Genomic DNA, 18,623 nt, shown 5'->3' with positions numbered 1-18,623 from the left:
AGTTTTTAGGACATTCCTGAAATGTACTTAGGGATTTTATGCTGTTTTGGAGTACTCTGATCATTTTTTGAAATACTTGGAAATTCCCTAATTATAATGAGACTACCGGAATATCTCTAATCAATTTTGAAGGTCTCTAGACTTTCTTGAAGATTACGAAATTTCTTAAGCGCAAAATTTTCTTAAATTTATTGTAACATCAGCATTGAAGTTCTCTGATCTTCCCGATTTTTCTAATTTTTAAAAGTTATCGACACTGCCATTAATAAGCACGGAACATCCCATAAAATGTTCTCACAGTGTGCTTATGTTCATGTAACTTCCCTTACGTTTCTTAAATTTGCATTAATCCCTCGGATCATTGCTGAAGTTTTCGGAAATTGCCTGAGTTTCTCGAAACTCCTTTAAAATTTCAGCGATTTCCTTGAAATTTATTGATCTGTCCTGACGTTCTCGGAGCTTCCTAAAGTTCTCTCAAATCTCCTGAAACTAATAGAACTGTTCTGAAAACCTTAAATTTTCCAGAAGTTCTTTGGACTTGTAAAGTATCCAAAATATTTATGATGTATCCTTAAGTTCACTGGAGCTCGCTTGACCGAAACTTACTCAAAAATCTGAACTTTTCCGAAGTTTCAGAACTTCTTAAAAGTTCCTGTAGCTAGTTTGGATCTGCAATCAAAATCTGGAAGCATCCCTGAAGTTCCGGAAAAGTTGAACTGGCGGGAGAAGATGGAAGAATCATTCAAGCGAAGGCTGAAGAAGCTTCCAAGGGAAGTCGAAATAAGTTTCCGAGAGTGTAATCGGAAGAGCCATAGACTGTTTATCGATTCAAGGGTTTTTAAAAACGGTGAGGAAATTTAAAAATTAATCGAAAGAGTATCCATAAGACATTTTTGAAGATCATTTTTTCGTTTTAGAATTTTAAAGGCCTAAAAATTTTTAGTTATTCAAAAAGATACAATTCTTTCATTATAATTTTCTCCAAATTCGAGCGCGGGCAGGCAATAATCATTTTGATTATTTAAAAAAATCGGTATAAATCGGTATAAAACATCAAAAATCGGTATTCTGAGGAACCTTATCTTAGAGTCGGTGTATAATGAGTCACGCCAAGAGAAAAACAGTTGAACTCGCATCACGGTTTTCGGAAGATTCCCATTCTTTTCACTTGGCAACAGAGGACTTCTACAACAACTTTAAATGACTTCTAGCGAGAGAAAAAATATTGCGGCTGTAGTACATCATTATATCAGTGATTTTGTCAAATTATCTTAACAAAAAATAGTAGAAATTCTCATTACTAATCATTACCGAGCGTATCCCATGACAATTTAACGCTCACTGCGTGTTTATGCTCATTTCTTCGATTATATTTTATATTTTATTGCAATACCTTTCGTGAACCTTTCATAGCATCGTAATGTTTATTTATTTTGCACGATAGGTAGCCGGTTTGACAGTTCAATAGGTAGACTTGGCTTCACTTTTGGCGTGACTCATTATACACCGACTCTACCTTATCTGTATATCGGTATCTAGTTCGGAAATCGGTATAAATACCGATAAATCGGTATATCTGGCAACGCTGATCGAGTCTATAAGTGGAGCTTTTTGACTTCAATCAGCGCACACTACTGCACTATTTAAAACGAATAAGCGTGAGCAACAGGGAACGGGAAACAGACTAGAGCTTTTTGACGTTTGATCGACGCACACTACGACGAACGAGTGCGAGCAAGAGGGAATACACGCTAACTTCTGCTTACTCACCAGGTGAGTCGATCGTACTCACTTTCGTCCGATGTATCGAGTTGTCAAAAATTGAGTAAACGAGAAATGTCAAACTGAGTAAAAGCCACTCAGTCAGCAAAATCCTAGACTTGGAAAAAATGCCAGTCATGTCGGAGGAAACCTCATAGAAAATGTAGCTCAAAACCGGCTGAAATGCCTTCAGGTAAGTACGCATTGCTTAGGGAAACGGTGTTGAACCGTTTTTTGCTCCGGTAGAATGAATCCGGAGCAGGCAATTTCCATTTCCTTGAATAAAAATCAAAACAAAAACTCTCCCTGCAACTGAAAAATACCGGCGAGTGGATTTGACTCAGTCTACGTGAGAACGTAGTTTACTCAAAAGTGAGTCAACATAAGGCTACTCAATTTTGAGTAGCCATACTTGCCACTGAGATGAGTACATTCGACTCAATTTTGAGTTGACCAGAATAAGCGTGCAGGCAATTTCCATTTCCTTGAATGAAAGTCAAAACAAAAACCCTCCCCGCAACTGAAAATACCGGCGAGTGGATTTGACTCAGTCTACGTGAGAACGTAGTTTACTCAAAAGTGAGTCAACATAAGGCTACTCAATTTTGATTAGCCATACTTGCCGCTGAGATGAGTACCTTCGACTCAATTTTGAGTTGACCAGAATAAGCGTGTATGCACTACCCTATCACTGCACACAGCCACCTAAAACCCAACCATTTGAATATCTACTCTGCCTCAATCACTGCACTCACACTGCCCCTGCTCGGGGTACACAGTTGTAATAGAAAGAGAAGCCGATATTCCAATTAGATTTATTCAAATTGGAATAACGGCTCCTCTTTCTACTATAGAGATTGCTAAAGTATGATTGTGTAAGTGATTTGTTTTCATCGGGAAAATTTTCCGCTATGAAGTTTTTTTTCCCGATGAAAACATTTTGCGTATACGTATACTTGACGCACACTACGTACGACAAACGTCAGCAATCTCTATAGCTGTTTATCCTTTTTCAAAAGCAGTTTCAAATATGGCAGATTGAGTCACACACACTTGAATTTGGATGCAGGATCTGTAGCTTTACAGTTATTTTCAAAATTAATTTTCAATGTGTTCCATATTTTTAGATTTTTTTTAAGTTTTACAGTTTTAAGTGTTCTTGTTTATCTTTTGCTCAATTGATTAATATTTTTGTAATAGTTGGCTATAATGCTGTTTTTGCTAAGTGATATTTTGTGGTATCGTGGATGCGTCCACTTCATTATGGCGTCAGATTCGTGATTGACGAACGAGGATTAAATTTTAGCAGTCCGATATTTAGCATTTTGTAACCATCTAAATTACTAAATCCGATCTAAATTTCAGCTACACAAAACACAACGATTTGAGATAATCTGATTCGTTGATTGGCTTTTCAACACCAACCGACCGTTCTTCGATATTATAAGATCATTCAAAATGTCAACTCTTGATTGAAATCAATATTGGTAGTCCTGAAAAGGACTGATTTGAGAGGGGTTAGTTCGTGCCTGGCGGCGTCGCTTCAAATGTTTACTTCTTGGCGGCGGCCTTCTTCGGTACAGCTTTCTTGGCCGGGGCGGCCTTCTTCGGTTTCGGCGTCTTCGGCTTCTTGGCAGCAACCTTCGACGAGGGTTTGGTGGCCTTCTGCTTGGGAGCAGCAGCAGCAGCCTTCTTGACAGTGCCGGCCTTCTTGGCTACCTTGGCACCGGCAGCTTTGGCTTTCTTTTCAACGGCAGGCTTCTTGGCAGCGGGCTTTTTGGCCTTCTTCTCGCCAGCGGCTTTCTTGGCGGCAGGCTTTTTGGCCACCTTCTTCTTCTCTCCGGCAGGCTTCTTTACCTTCTTCTCTCCGGCGGCCTTCTTGGGTTTCTTTTCGTCGGCTTTGAGCTTGAACGATCCCGAGGCACCGGTTCCCTTGGTCTGGACTAGAGTGCCCTTCTCGACACCGGTCTTCAGTGCCTTCCTGATGAAGGCCGACAGCTTGGCGACGTCGCACTTGTAGTTGGCAGCGATGTACTTCTTGATGGCCTGCAGGGACGATCCTTTACGTTCCTTCAGGGTCTTGATAGCAGCTACGACCATCTCGTTCACAGGTGGGTGAGTGGCTGGCTTCTTCGGCTTCTTGGCGTCTCCCTTGGTGGCCTTGGCCTTCTTGGTGGTCTTGGCTGGCGAGGCAGCAGCAGGAGCCGCGGCAGCAACTTCGGTGGCAGTTTCAGTCATGATGATTCACTTGGTTTAACTGGATACGAGTTGAACGTTGGATTGAAAAATGACTAACAGGCTGAAGTTAACTTCTGATGGCTGTGTTAGGGAGGTAGACGGAAACGGAAAACATGGGCTCATGTAAGATATTTTGATTTCTACCAGACATCGTTTTTAAATCAACGGTTTCTACCAGATTTAGGTAAATTATTTCGAATGAAATTAGTTTGATGAGCGAGTGGATTAGTACAGTTTCCCAAACCTCAACTGCTTTTTGGACTATGCTGGAAGGAAATGGCTAAACAACGTATTCTTTTGAGCAATGTTTGAATCAACTTGCAACTGCCTGTTGAAAAACAATCAAAATCTCCTATTGAAACAATTTTGATTATTGTGCCGGTTGCTTGGTACGATGGCCCAATATTTGTTTTACCCGCTGATATCCATTTTGTTCGGCTGGGTGGTGATTGTTCCGTTTTAATTCGATTTCAATCCGGTTGATTAATGCGGTTGCATTTTTCCAACTTGACTTCCATTAACAAGACTTCATCAATACCCCGTGACTTATAATGTTACATTAAAACACTTGGTATTTTTTTCGAAGATCTGGTTAGTCATGAAAATATTTCTACTAGTCATTCAGAAAATTAAGTTTAATTATTATAATTTCATATCGATATACGTGCATTCTATCAAATCGAGCGATGCAATTTTTTTTAGATTGATATTTTAATACTGCTACTGGAAAGTGGTTTTTAACACAACTACTGGAAAGTGTATGTAGAAAGACAATTTTAAGCTTAGTAAAGTCTTTCATTTACATTGAAAACAAATTTGTGCGAATCAATTTGAATTGATTAAATTTTACTTATTTTTTCAGGTATGGACGGCCGCTAGACAGCAAGCTGATTTTCAGGAAACACGTTGACAAAAAAAGCCAAGTGCAACATCTTGATAAGATCGTTATATCCACTCATCAACAGGAGGTCTAGCCTGTCCCTGAAAAATAAGCTTGCTGTCTACAAACAAAACATCATTCCCGTAATAGAATGTGGGATGCCAAGCTGGGTGAGTTGCGCAAAAAGCCACCATCTCAAATTACAAAGGATCCAGAATAAGATCCTGAGAATGATCCTCAATAGTCCACCGCGGACTAGAAATTCTGGGGTCCACCGCCTGGCTGGTCTTCAGACACTGGAGTTACGGCGATCTGATCAACAGATAATCATCAGGGATCTGGCACGTTAGGTAAGGTTAAGCTAAGTTAGGTTAAGTAGGGAGAATAACAAATTAAAACATTTAAATAAAACATTATTCACAAGAAGAGAATTGTAAAACATTACAACAGTAAAACCCGACATATACAAATACAAAATCAAAAATTTCACCAAAGATGAAGAGCCCTTCTGGCTAAACTTTTGCCATGTATTAGCAATTGTAAACCACGTAACAAATCACAAATAAGGAAGATTTTTACTACTACTTCTTTAGACTCTAAACTACCATTAAAGACAAAAAAATAATCATTTTTTTGAAACCGGTACAGTGGCCTAAATGTCGAGATAGAGGGTTTACGTCTTCAGCAAAGTTGTATCAAAAATTGCAACAAACAACTTAAATGAAGTCATATTTAACCTCAATCGGGATAGAGAGGGTTGTTTGAGGACGGATCCTCAAAAACCCTTTTTTATCAAAACACATTTTCTTTTATTTTAGGTCTTCACTATGTTCTACAAAGTTATTTTTCAAACTAAAATACACAACCTTCTAGAAAATACTAAACCAGCATCATTTGAATACGATGAGTTATTGAGAAATTTTCTTCAATTTTCCTCATACAAAACAACATTAAAAGAGCTTTCAAATGGTGGTAAACGACCGTCTGCTGGGGAGTTGTGCTCAAAGAAAACACCTGTTGATAGGCTGTATGGAAATCATGTTAGCATGGTTATTAGACTGATGCAAAATTTGAAATTGTTGCTCCACAGTGCTCAAACGGTTTCATATCCGGTTTCTGATTAGCCTCTCAAAATTTAAACTCATTTGGTGAGAAACTGACTTGGCACAAACTATTCAAAGTTTATATGGAAATTACTATGGGAAAACCAAACTTTTTGTTCATTGACTTCTACCCATTTTCCAAATTGATTTTTCTAAGCTACAACTTTGCGCAATATCGTTTTTCAGCCAAATGTCAAATTAAATTGATATTAATTGGTTAAGAGATTGATAATCTTCCCAAGTAACAATTTCCAGTTGAAGAAACGCTTTCGTTTTGATTTTGTTCAGCTGCATGTTGAATAATAATTGCACAATGTGTTCACTACAACTTTTATAAAACCCTTGTTTACACTGGTTTGGAGAACCTATACAACTGCAACACAAAGGTGTTGTTTAACGTACTCAGTAAAACGTTTATCCAAAATCAATTTCTTGTTGAAGAAACGCTTCCATTGTGATTTTATTCAACTGCATGCTGAATAATAACTGTACAATTTGTTTATTACAACTTCTGTAAAACTCTTGTTTACACTGGTTTGGAGAACCTGTTCAACTACAGCATTATATGTATACGCGGTATAGGAGTAGAAGCAACTTTTATACAACGTTTATAGATACATATTTAAACTCAAGCTTTATTATTTTGGTGAAAGCTCTTATACAACGTTTGTAGACACTTCTTGCCAGCTGCTTTGAAATTTAGTAGAGAGTAAACCTGAGAGGCGTTTGTTGCACTCTTTTATGACACCTAAATAATCATTGTACAGCAAGCGGTGAAAAGCGTTTATAACACTTTTCAATGACTCCTTAATAACCGTTGTGTAAGTACTCACAATATTCACAGATTAAAATTAGTTTAACAATTGTCGTGGTACGCCAAAATAATTGCTTGTACAGTTTTTATTAATTTAATTTATTTGTGCACATTGAAAAAATATGTAATTATGCCATAATTCACATTCTGTGTTCATGGAGGAAGTAGTAACAAGCATCTGTTTAATCTTTGATTGATATTCTTTCAATTAATCTCTCTAATCATTAATTGAGAGAATTTATCTAGAAATGTTATCGTTGATTTAATCAACTTGATTATATGATATATGTCTTAAATTAATGTTTGCATTTATTAATAACACCTATATATAATTTACCTCTACTCCACCGAGGGTTTCTCGAAGCAAGATTCGAACTCATGATCCCGGATTGCCAGCCGCTTCTGTTTCCATCTGCTCTGTTCTTGAATACATATTTTGATCATATGAGAGAAGTATATCAAGCTCATCTTGAGTGACTTCTCTTGCAGTCGAATAATCATTGCCTTATGGTTATATAAACATGCCTATCACTTGTGCTATTTTTAGCAACAAAATTGTGGTTGGTCGAACGTAAACAATCATTTAAGAGTGCTCCAAGCAGCTTTTGAAGCTTCTAACCAAAAAGGCAATACAACTACATTATTGTTCAACTCTGGAAGCTATTATTCAACGTTTGATCAACTCAGGTGTTGTATAAGAGCTCCCAATGGTTTGTTTTGATGCGTTTATTCCACATCCTATATGGCTCCTGTCAAACAGTTTAACCGAACGTAAACAATCGTTTAAGAGTGCTCCAAACAGTTTTTGAAGCTTTTAACCAAATGGCAATACAACTACGTTCTTGTACAACTCTGGAAGCTATTATTCAACGTTTGATCAACTCAGGTGTTGTATAAGAGCTCCCAATGGTTTATTTTGATGCGTTTATTTCACGTTCTATATAGCTCTTGTCAAACAGTTTAACCGAACGTAAACAATCATTTAAGAGTGCTCCAAGCAGTTTTTGAAGCTTTTAACCAAATGGTAATACAACTACATTCTTGTACAACTCTGGAAGCTATTATTCAACGTTTGATCGACTCAGGTGTTGTATAAGAGCTCCCAATTGTTTGTTTTGATGCGTTTATTCCACATCCTATATGGCTCCTGTCAAACAGATCTGTACATTATTTTTCAAAAGCATTTATAGCAGTTGCGATCATTTACGCAGCTCCGTTGTGGGAATTATGTGCTCAGACTCAGAGGAACAAGATCCAGGTATAGTCATAGTCTGGCGGATAGAATCTCGGGAACCAATCGAGCAAATTATGACCAACAACAGAGAAGAGCACATCAGTTATTGCCTTCGGAACCCCTTTTCTCGTGACTCAAGGCTCGCCAACACAAACTAACACCATCTTTGGGTTGAGGAAAGTTTTCCCTATCCGATGATGCCGTTAATTTGCGTTCGATTGGCAAAGAAAGAATAATCAACGTTTTGTTTATAAAAGTTGATAGTACCTTTTCAATTGGTGGTCTGCAATATATTGAATTGGTTCCGCTTTTTGATAGATCGAAAGGCTGTCTGGCGGCTAGCGATATAGATACAGGTGGCTCAGAACAGAGTCTTATGGAAGGTCCGCTAATTATGTCACGCAAATTTGGCCCATTTTAAACCCCTCCTATCTCCCCCCTTTGTCACATGTTTTGTATGGACCTTAACTTTTTTGTATTGCTCGTCACAGTTTCAAAAACCCCCTCCTCCTAAAAGTGTGACATAATTAATGGACGACACTAGAATAACGAACGTCCACCAAGAGGCGGACATTCCCAGAGTAGATTCCAAAATTGACGAAATTAGAATCAAATTTATCCAAAAATGTACCCAATCTGAACATGCTTTGATAAACAATTTGTATATAGTAGGTTAGGTGTGCATAGTAGATTAGTTTAGTTGTAGGTTGTGCATGGTAGTTTTAAGTAGTCTCCTTTTTCCAATTTAAAACAAACCAATCCTACCAAGGTGGTCATTCTTTAAAACAGGACTAGGAACTTTGAATAATAATTAAAAATTTCAAATGAACTAAAGTTGAAAAGACGCATCTGTGTTACTTGATAATTCATACATGTAAACCACAAAAATACAAGCAATAAGGATCATTTAAGTAAAAAAAAATCAAACGTTAACCCAGACGGCAAAAAACTCTACCAACTGGGTTTAAGTGTTTTTTCACAGTGCTCATCACTGTTTTGACGTAGAACTACGTCTGTGATTTCTGTATGGGGATACACTTTGTGAAAACCGAAAATGGAACATGTAACGAAATTATGAAAGATTTTGAACGTTCAGAACTCAGCTGCCCCTGGACCAATTTCAATAATTTTATCACCAATCGATCAGAAATATTTTTACGCATCGCCAACAATGCTGTTGATTTTCAACAAGAAACTATTGATAAAGTGGTAAATGTCAAGCATTGTCCAAAAGCGTCGAAATAACTAACTAATCCACCAATGCACCACGTACATGCATATTCTGCTTCCCCAACACTGTCATCAGAGAGTCGTTAGCATCAGTAGACGAAACAAGTCGAAGTGGCATTCGCCTCCGATCTTCGAGCGTGTGCAAATAGAGAGGATGCAATTGCGTAACATTTTGCACATTCATCGCCATATTCAGAATCAAACGACCACACAAAATGCTCTCCAGAGTTGTAATCTTGTAACCAAACTCGGAAGCAGGGGTGCAAGTGATTTTGATCGATTCTCTTGATCGTCTTTCTGTTTCGTTAATAACTCGACGGCAAACACATTCATTGATAGAAGAGCATATCAGAAATAGTGCGAAATAGGTTAGTGAAGCCATGGTCATCAAAACAGGAAATCGAGGAAGAGAATTGGCTTTCAGCTCTCTGCTTCTAAGACCCTCAAATCAGTCGTCGTCATAGCAATGAAAACTAGCATCGCACCGCTTTTGGTTCTTGGGTTACACTTGCTGGTTGCAATAATTCTGTTGTTCGACATTTTCGAAGGACCACAAAAAAAAACATGAAATTACACTTATTCTAGGGATGCCTTAAATCGATTAACGATTAATCGTAAAGATTTTTCCAGGTATTCGATTAAATATTCATCGAATTTTCAATTATTCGACCGCGTAAATGACATCCCTTTTTATTTCTACTCGTTTCATTTAGCGCAGTAGAGAAAATGTAGTAGTAGTAGTAGTAGTAAAATTGACGTTTACTTTCTGTTTTTTTATGTTTCAATTGATTGGCTTTTGGCTCTTCATCTTTGTTCTAGTTAATTGGATATTCTACTGTTATGATTGCGTTTAACGTTAATTTACAGGATACCCTTTTATGGGATTGTTTTCGTATGAATTTAAAAATTTGATAACCTACCTACTTGAGCACAGGAACCTACCTAATTACTTAAACTAGGTTGCCAAATCACGAATGATCTGGTGGTTTGAACGCAGACAGACGACTCTGAACCTTTCCAGCGTGGACGTCTTTCGCTCCTCGAGTGTTTGAAGACCGGCCAGGTGGTGAATCTCAGAACTACGTGTTCGTGGTTTAGGATTATTCTGAGGATCTTGTTTTGGATCATCTGAGGCTTTAGGTGGTGGCACTTAGCACAACTCTCCCAGATTGGCATACCATACTCAATAGCCGGCAGAATGATCTGCTTGTGGACAGCAAGCTTGTTTTTGAGGGACAGGGTGGACCTGTTTACCAGAGGGTAGAGCGACCTGATCAAGATGTCACACTTGGTGGATGTTTTGTCCACATGGGAACAAGCCGAGGTGAATTCGAGTGTGGAAACACAATGGTTTGTGTTTTAGCTGCATTGATACAAATCTTCCAGCTCTTGAAATAATCGGACAGAACATCCAGGCCTGATTGCAGTTTACTCGCCAGAGCACGGATCACTCGACTCTTATAGATAATGGAGGTTACATAGACATAGACAGGATACCACCACCCGGCAGGGGAGGAACGTCTGACGTGAAAATGTTGAATAGGTTAGGCCCAAGAAGGTTACTGCATCAACGTTGAACGTATCAGAGGGGACATTGTTCGAGTAGACCTGGAATGATCTGCCCGACAAGTAGCTTTTGATGATCTTCACGAGGTAGATCGGAAAGTTGTTGTCGTCTGTGCCGGGTTTGAACAACTTGAGCAACGGTATGATTTGATATTAGGGGCTCAGTGGCCTTAGAGCAACCGTTTTTGCTTACTGAGCAGAACTTCATGAGTCTAATCTCAAGCCCATAGACATTCAAGATTCGTCAATCATTTTATTTTTTAACATGACTACATGGTAATAACAACAACTCGATGATTAAAAAGGAGCTCGTATGCCTAGTGGCAAACGTTTTTGCTTACTGAGCAGAAGACCGTGGGTTTAGTCCCAAGCTCCTTCGCGTTATATGATCGTTAGGACATCAATTCAGCTTATCGTTTACCAAAACGAACCCTGCTGCAAACCCAACCCTCTTATCCAACATCCCAGTGATTCCTCGTGGAAGTGCAGAGGTGTTCTCGGCTTCCATCAAAGCGAGTGTCACGTCAACACATGCTGCCCCTTCCTTTCTTGACCTGTGTTCACATTTACACATTGAGGATGATTGCTAGTCCCAAGCATCGTCTATTGGTTCTCTGTGTAATTACAGCTGGTCTGGCAACAGCAGAGTAGCAACCGTGGGCGGTCAATCATGCTCATGCTCATGCTCATAGTGAAGACCTAAAATAAAAGAAAATATGTGTTTTGGTAATAAAAAAGTGAAGTTAAGCTCTCTTGTGGAGCAAAAGAACCGAAGTTCCTTGGCAGATGAAGCGACTGCCAAATACGTTCCATTTAGACGAAACAGGAATCAAAACCTCAACCAAAGCCGCTGGTGTGGGGATTTGCCAACTTGTAGGAGACGTAGGGCTTCCACAATCCAAATCTGTAGAAATCATTGATCTTTGTGACAATCTGGTTGAAGTGATGTCACAACGTCTACGTTTTTTAACTATGACTTTCCTACGAGATAACGGTATTGACATTATCGAAAAAATGCGGTAGAATTTTTGAACGAGTTTCATTTTTCTGGTATTTTCTCAGAAGTCACAACATTCCTCAAAAGAACTAAATTTTTGAAGAAAATTGCAGTTTCAGTTCCCGAGCCAACGGAAAAAATGTTATCCTATAGCGAAGATGTCCGTCATGGGCAAGGAAAATGCGAGTGCCTGAAACATTTTCTTATATTCCCGCTTCTTTTACCACTCAATATAAATAATATAAATATTTAAATTTCAGATTGCATATGATTTCAAATGGATGACTAGCCGAAATGTCATTTTCACTGAAGTGCTTCATTCATACAAATACATGTTCAAAGAAAACTCTGATATGTTAAGTGTACAAACAAACAAGTGAAATTTGATGGTATTTTTTCATTCAATAATATATTTTTGGTATTTAGATTTTTTGGGAGCGCTTGCAATTATTCGCATAAAAAATCCAACTCGAGGATCGAAACGTTTGCGCAACCAAGATCCAACGAGGGAAAACCCTCTAACCGGACTATTCCAATGGATTAAGGTAAATTAGTTATGGAAATTTACGAGGGGTGCGACACATCCAAATCTCGATTTTAAATGGTCGAAAATCTTCCACTAGCAAATCAATCTACGAACAATCTTTTTTCATCTCATCTCTTTTCATCTCATCTAAACCCATCTACCTGCATTGCTCTCCACCTTTTTGCAGGAAATCTTCAAAATCTAAATCAATCGTGTTTCTATCTATTAAGCGCGAGTGCATCTCACAACAGCAAAGCAAAAGATTTCCTGCATTGTAGATAGAGTCGCCCCCCTCGGAAATTTATAAGAAAATAAATTACAGATTATTTCTTAATGTTTCTAGTTGGACGACCCGCTTCCGGAAAGTTTAAAAAATCCTGTACCAGCCATTAGAGGGGTGGGGGGGGGGTGTCAGTATGACACCAGGTGAATAATGTCTCATTTCCTGGAACAACGTGAACATTTCAGTGGGTAGTAACATTGCACAGTGGTCCTGAATTCAGATTTAGGTGGAATGATATGTTTTGAGCCTGAAATTGAAACTTTAGACTAAAAGTCTCTTCTACAAAGTTGTTTCTTATAGTTAGGCCCTCATTTTTATGACAATGAATTCTAGGGTGGTTCCTATTATCATTAAAATCAAAAATCTAACTTTTTTATTTGAATAAATTAAGGTAAACACACTTAAAATTTTTCGCCGAGATTCCAACAGCCGAGCAGTTCTGCAATTTATTTTGCTGATATTCAGTAAAACAATTGCCGAGACTCAGCTAACAAATACCTATTTGCTGAGATATCAGCTAACAAACATATATTTTGCAGAGATATCAGCAAAAGTAAATGCCGAGGTAATCGGCTGTTGGAGATTTTACCGAGCTAGATTAAGTGTGTACATTCTTCGGCAAAGTTATAGCTGAGCCAATTTCAAGCAACTTTGTCGAAAACAACAGATATTGACAAGCTTTGTGCAGCAAAAATTTGCGCCTTCTAAAGATTTAAAAGTTATTTAAGACACCTTTGCTGAGAAATTCGAAATAAGAAAACTAGAGCAAAACAACTGTTATTTTTAGAGCCACCCTAACTTAATTCAAGAAAATAGCTCTAAATCGGCCGATTTAAGAGATACAAAAAAGTTATAAGTTCGGTAAAACCCAAGAATTTTAATTAAAAAAATTTGCGGATCAATTCTGCAAAATGGAAAGCGTTTTACCGAAATTCGGCTATGTTAATTCAGGATATATCGGTAATCGTGTACCGAAGTTATCGTTAAAATTTGACAGTTGTTAGAATTTATGTGTTGCTTATTTCTCGGTAAACTGAAATTTTACCGACATTTTTAACGAAATCTCAGCTGTTGGATTCTCGGCAAAAAAAATGATGGGTACGTGATTGTTACTTCGGATTGCCTAACATGATTGGTGCTCATTTTCTAAAGGCGGGGGAAAACCAATCTACACACCAAATTTCGATTTTGAGTTTCAGCAAAAAAAAAATTGCTAAAATGGGTTCAGTAAAATATTTTTTTGCTGGAATTCAGTATTAGTATTTTTAGCATTGCCGAAATCCAGTAAAACAGGCAAATGTCAGATTATTTGCTGATGATCAGTAAGCTGAGCACTTGAATGACAGATCACGCAAAACCTGTCTACGCTATCTGACAACAAACTTCAACTTATAAAGTTATGAAAAACGTGTAAAAATTAAACTGGAAATGTTCATTGTTGTCCATAAATTCACAGCAGATAGCAGGTATGTCAAGGCATTATTTGGTTAAGCTATTTTAATAATAAAAAAAATCTTATGGTTTTGCAGGTTTCGTTTGCAGAACGTAGACGACAAAACAAACATGCTCCAGTTCTTTTTTAAACCAATAAACCAATAAAATACATGCTTTGTTATACTATGACCCGTGTTTTAATAATATTATTTGTAAAATGAAAAACAACAATCCTGCTGGTAAAGCAATATAAAACCTAAGCTTGCTGAAGAATCAGTAACAACGAAAATAAATAAGTTTGCTGTTGATTCACTAATATTTTGCTGAAAATTACTGGAAAGTTAACTGTAAAAGCTGTCATCAAATCTTATGCTGCAACTTCAGCAAACAAAACACAAAGTTACTGAAGATTCAGTAAAGTGTTGTAATTTTGACAGAAGTTCAAATTGCTGGAAGCATTATTTTGCTGGAAAATTTGCTGATATTTCATCAAGTCTAAAATCAGCAAAATTTCGCTGATTTTCAGCGATTTAAATTTGGTGTGTAAGGTTAGTTACTCTATTCTTAAGGGGGGAAGTACAATTAAAATTTTTTTTTGCTGGCTTAATTTACTCTATATGTATCTGGGAATGAGCCTTTAAAAGCATAAAGCCGTCCGGAACCTATTTAAAAAGTTATACGCAATTCAGTGAGTGCATGTCAAATGGCTGAACATGTCAAAGTTGAACTTTAAATGCTTCTACTGAAAAGTAGTGTTTTCAAAATCGCCGTGCAATGTACAGGTCAGAGTTTTCATTCAAATCGATTCCGGTTTTCTGTTTTATGTTCATAATTAAATTCTCCACAACATAAGTAGATTTTTTTTTAGATTTGTTTGTTATAACATGTTTTTTTTTTATAAACAAAGTCGAAAAAAATAGGGTTTTTTAATTTATTTTTTCAACTTTAAATTTTTTTGTGAAAAAAACATCATTTTTACATACGAATTAATTCATGTTGTGCGCTGTACCTTCAAATATAATGTCCTGTTTTTTTTTTGTTTCAGACGTGATCATGGACGTAGGGACTGCACGGCGCGAAGTGCTGCTTTAAAAAATTGACTTCACATTATTTATAATAATTGGGCTAAATTGCAAAATTTAAAAAAAATGTCAGTGATAATTAATCTTCATTAAATCCTTAATAACATACATAAAGAATCGCTAACATTCATTTATTTCCCTACTCGCAATCCACTCTCAAAGATAAGCCTCATTTTAGACCTTCTAATTGTACTTCCCCCCTTAAATCTGTGAAAGGGAATCTAATTTCATGTAGAACGAAACGTCCAATGAGATAAAATTGTGATTTTACCGTTTCTACTGAATTTAAACGTTGTTATTCACTGACTACGGTAAACACAGTTTTGCACTATTATTTACGATTTTCTCAAAATGGTCAATATGGTCTATTTGATAAATGACGCGAGAACTACTGTACATTCACAGGAGAAATGGTATTCAAAATCAAACTCTTTCAAGTCGAAAATCATTTTGGTGGCCCTGAAAAGGGCCGATTGGTTGTATGGATAGTGCGAATTTACTTAGAGCTGGTGTACTTGGTGACGGCCTTGGTTCCTTCTGAGACGGCGTGCTTGGCCAACTCACCCGGCAGCAGGAGACGGACAGCGGTCTGGATTTCGCGGGAGGTGATAGTCGAGCGTTTGTTGTAGTGGGCCAAACGGGACGACTCAGCAGCGATACGTTCGAAGATGTCATTGACGAAGCTGTTCATGATGCTCATGGCTTTCGACGAGACTCCGGTATCAGGGTGGACCTGCTTCAACACCTTGTAGATGTAGATGGCATAGCTTTCCTTCCTGCGTGGCTTCCTCTTCTTCTTGTCTCCCTTGACGATGGCCTTCTGAGCCTTGCCGGACTTCTTGGCGGCCTTTCCACTGGTTTTCGGTGCCATTGTAAGGTAAAGCTGTTCACTTGGGTAGAGAATAACTAATATTTTTTTCTGACACTGACGGTCGTCAGGTTTTATACTCCTCGAGTAGCAACCAACACTCGTCCCCTTTTCTGTATTTTGTATAATATAGTGGCATAGGCGTAGCCAGAGGGGGACAGCCTCCCTAAGAATAATTAAAGCGTTTGTCCAATCGGATCCCACGCTATTCACATTCGGCCAAACCCTCCATAGTAAAACCAAATTCGCCCCTCCCCTAAGTTTGAAACATAGCTACGTCCTTGTACAGTGATGTTTGTACCCGCCTTCTATACAAAATACGCTACTCGACGCAGGTATAAGAGCACAATCGACGAGCGAAATCGGCATCAGTACAATTTCAGCATACAGCTGCTCGTGTCATTTTCACATCGTAATCTACCCTACCACCACATCGAACCATGTCTGGCCGTGGCAAAGGAGGCAAAGTTAAGGGAAAGGCAAAGTCCCGCTCAAGCCGCGCTGGATTGCAGTTTCCAGTCGGTCGTATTCACCGTCTGCTCAGGAAGGGCAACTATGCCGAGCGCGTTGGTGCCGGTGCTCCCGTCTATCTGGCTGCCGTGATGGAATATCTGGCCGCTGAAGTGCTCGAGTTGGCAGGAAACGCCGCCCGTGACAACAAGAAGACCAGAATCATTCCGCGTCACCTGCAGTTGGCCATCCGCAACGACGAGGAATTGAACAAACTACTGTCCGGAGTGACCATCGCTCAGGGTGGTGTCCTGCCAAACATCCAGGCCGTCCTCTTGCCCAAGAAGACCGAAAAGAAGGCCTAAATTGCAGAATAATTTGCTCTCGACAAACAAACAAAACCGTCCTTTTCAGGGCGACCACAATGATATTGAAAATGAGTTTGGTTTTAGTAATTTCTTTTAACCAAAAAAATAATCATGGAAAACAAATTTCGAGCTTGCTCGAGCTGTGAGTGGTGAAAATTTATAGCAAAAAAGTGTATATGTACAATTTAAACATTTCCAGGGAAAACCATTTTGCAACAGAAGTGTCCAAATTTTATTCACTAGTGGCTGAAAGAAAAACTGGGCAACAATTATTTTCCGAAAACGCGTCTTTCACTCCTCGAGTATTTGAAGATTTGCTTACGTCATATATTGGATTTTCATTGACGCGCCTTATGAAATTCAATGCTGTGCACAAATGACAAACATATGCAAAGGCAAAAATGGCGCCTATCGTAGTAGACGAACTAAAGCTCATCGCAGGTTTTCTGAACGAATCACCCGGAGTCAACTTGGAAGTATTCCGACGTAAGTTAAAATAATTGTTTTCAATTTATTTAATAAATAATCATGGAACCTCCCTTTCAGGAGCGAAAATCACGACCATCCAGTTATTAACATTTAGTGAGAATGAACTGTCTATCGCAAAGCAGTGCAACCGGAGCAATTGTGGTCCTGGATAGTAAGCTGGCGTAGAAGAAACGTAAATATTTGTTTGAAAATCTTTATATTGAAGAAAACTACATATTCGCATTCTTAACAGTATCTAGATAACGTGACACTAGCCACGAAAAAACAGGTAGTTGAACCGTTCATGTTTCTCGTCCTGAGTGCGTTGGCAGTTTCTGGCAAGCTAAGCAAGTTGGTTTCAAACAGGTTATTAATTTCATTTATATTCTATAGGTATGTTTATTAAACATAACTTTTGGTTTTGCTTTATTTTTTCTTTAGGATACAGCCACGGAAGAGGGTCCAGGTATAGCAAAGATCCAATAGCTCCTGGTGGTGCATTTTCTCAGTGGCCCTGTTGATATTATGATGTGTTTTAGGAATGAGGCGAGCTTCATGGAGTATGTACATGTGATGTCATCTCGCACCAACATAGTGTACACGTTATGTATTAAAGCATGTCTGCAATTCATCAATTATAATATAAGATTTTATTGATTCTAGCGTTTAAGGAGACTTTCATGGGCAAGCTTTGATATCAAGGCCATATCATTCAAAATTTATTTCAGACTGTCTGTTCAAAGATGACGAAAAAATTCATTTTGCACATTCGATTAAATTAAAAGGCACTTAATTTGTACCAGGGCACTTTTTGACAGAAATTGAAAATTCAATCATTAGACTGTTAGAGATAAATGAATTTGCAAACTACCATAACCAAATGTATGCAATTTGTATAAACTGGAAGATTGGAAATTTTGAAGAGCACCTATTAGCATATGAGGCAGAAGAAGGGATTGAATTGTTTAGCGTGATTAATTTAGACAAAATCGATGGATTTTAGCATTCATGAGGTGAATAATAGATATTATTTCAGAAATAATAAAAGTTTCTGATTTCTTAATAAGTGTAGTTACATGAATTCTTTAAGAAGTGCAATCACATTTAATAAATTACAGGAAGTGTAGTATCGCGGCCTCCTCGCTAGCTCATCGTTACTTGAATCCCCCTCTATCTCTCTCTCTCTGCCCGTTCTCGTCTATGCTTTCACTACCTCTTTCACTACCACACCCTTATCAAGGCCAAGGTAGCTTAACCCAAAGGTAGTCCTATTTTCTTAGACACAAAGGTTTTTTGGTAAAGGTATGACTAATATACGTAC

General features: G+C 38.1%; 3 protein-coding genes across 3 annotated transcripts; 1 reads left to right on the top strand and 2 right to left on the bottom strand.

The window, feature by feature from the left end:
- Positions 1-3,283: 3,283 nt before the first annotated feature.
- LOC135700755 (histone H1-like) lies at positions 3,284-4,035 on the bottom strand. The gene has a single exon (XM_065221389.1). The coding sequence runs from the start codon at positions 3,997-3,999 to the stop codon at positions 3,313-3,315; it is 687 nt and encodes a 228-aa protein (XP_065077461.1). The 5' UTR covers positions 4,000-4,035; the 3' UTR covers positions 3,284-3,312.
- An 11,591-nt stretch (positions 4,036-15,626) lies between these two features.
- Positions 15,627-16,043, bottom strand: LOC135700785 (histone H2B-like). The gene has a single exon (XM_065221428.1). The coding sequence runs from the start codon at positions 16,017-16,019 to the stop codon at positions 15,645-15,647; it is 375 nt and encodes a 124-aa protein (XP_065077500.1). The 5' UTR covers positions 16,020-16,043; the 3' UTR covers positions 15,627-15,644.
- A 358-nt stretch (positions 16,044-16,401) lies between these two features.
- On the top strand, positions 16,402-16,880 carry LOC135700773 (histone H2A). The gene has a single exon (XM_065221422.1). It carries the CDS (start codon positions 16,457-16,459, stop codon positions 16,829-16,831), a length of 375 nt encoding a protein of 124 aa, XP_065077494.1. The 5' UTR covers positions 16,402-16,456; the 3' UTR covers positions 16,832-16,880.
- Positions 16,881-18,623: the final 1,743 nt, after the last annotated feature.

This window comes from Ochlerotatus camptorhynchus, unplaced genomic scaffold, assembly GCF_037179485.1.
Source record: "Ochlerotatus camptorhynchus isolate MF236.1 unplaced genomic scaffold, CSIRO-AGI_Acam_v1.1 ptg000012l, whole genome shotgun sequence".
NCBI lineage: Eukaryota > Metazoa > Arthropoda > Insecta > Diptera > Culicidae > Ochlerotatus > Ochlerotatus camptorhynchus.
The sequence above is the reverse complement of the archived record's forward strand: the minus strand, read 5'-3'. Positions and strand labels throughout refer to the sequence as shown.

Bases quoted from the DNA above. Each gene is read 5' to 3' on its own strand.
- LOC135700773 (XM_065221422.1), top strand. From the start codon at position 16,457: ATGTCTGGCCGTGGCAAAGGAGGCAAAGTTAAGGGAAAGGCAAAGTCC.
- LOC135700755 (XM_065221389.1), bottom strand. From the start codon at position 3,999: ATGACTGAAACTGCCACCGAAGTTGCTGCCGCGGCTCCTGCTGCTGCC.
- LOC135700785 (XM_065221428.1), bottom strand. From the start codon at position 16,019: ATGGCACCGAAAACCAGTGGAAAGGCCGCCAAGAAGTCCGGCAAGGCT.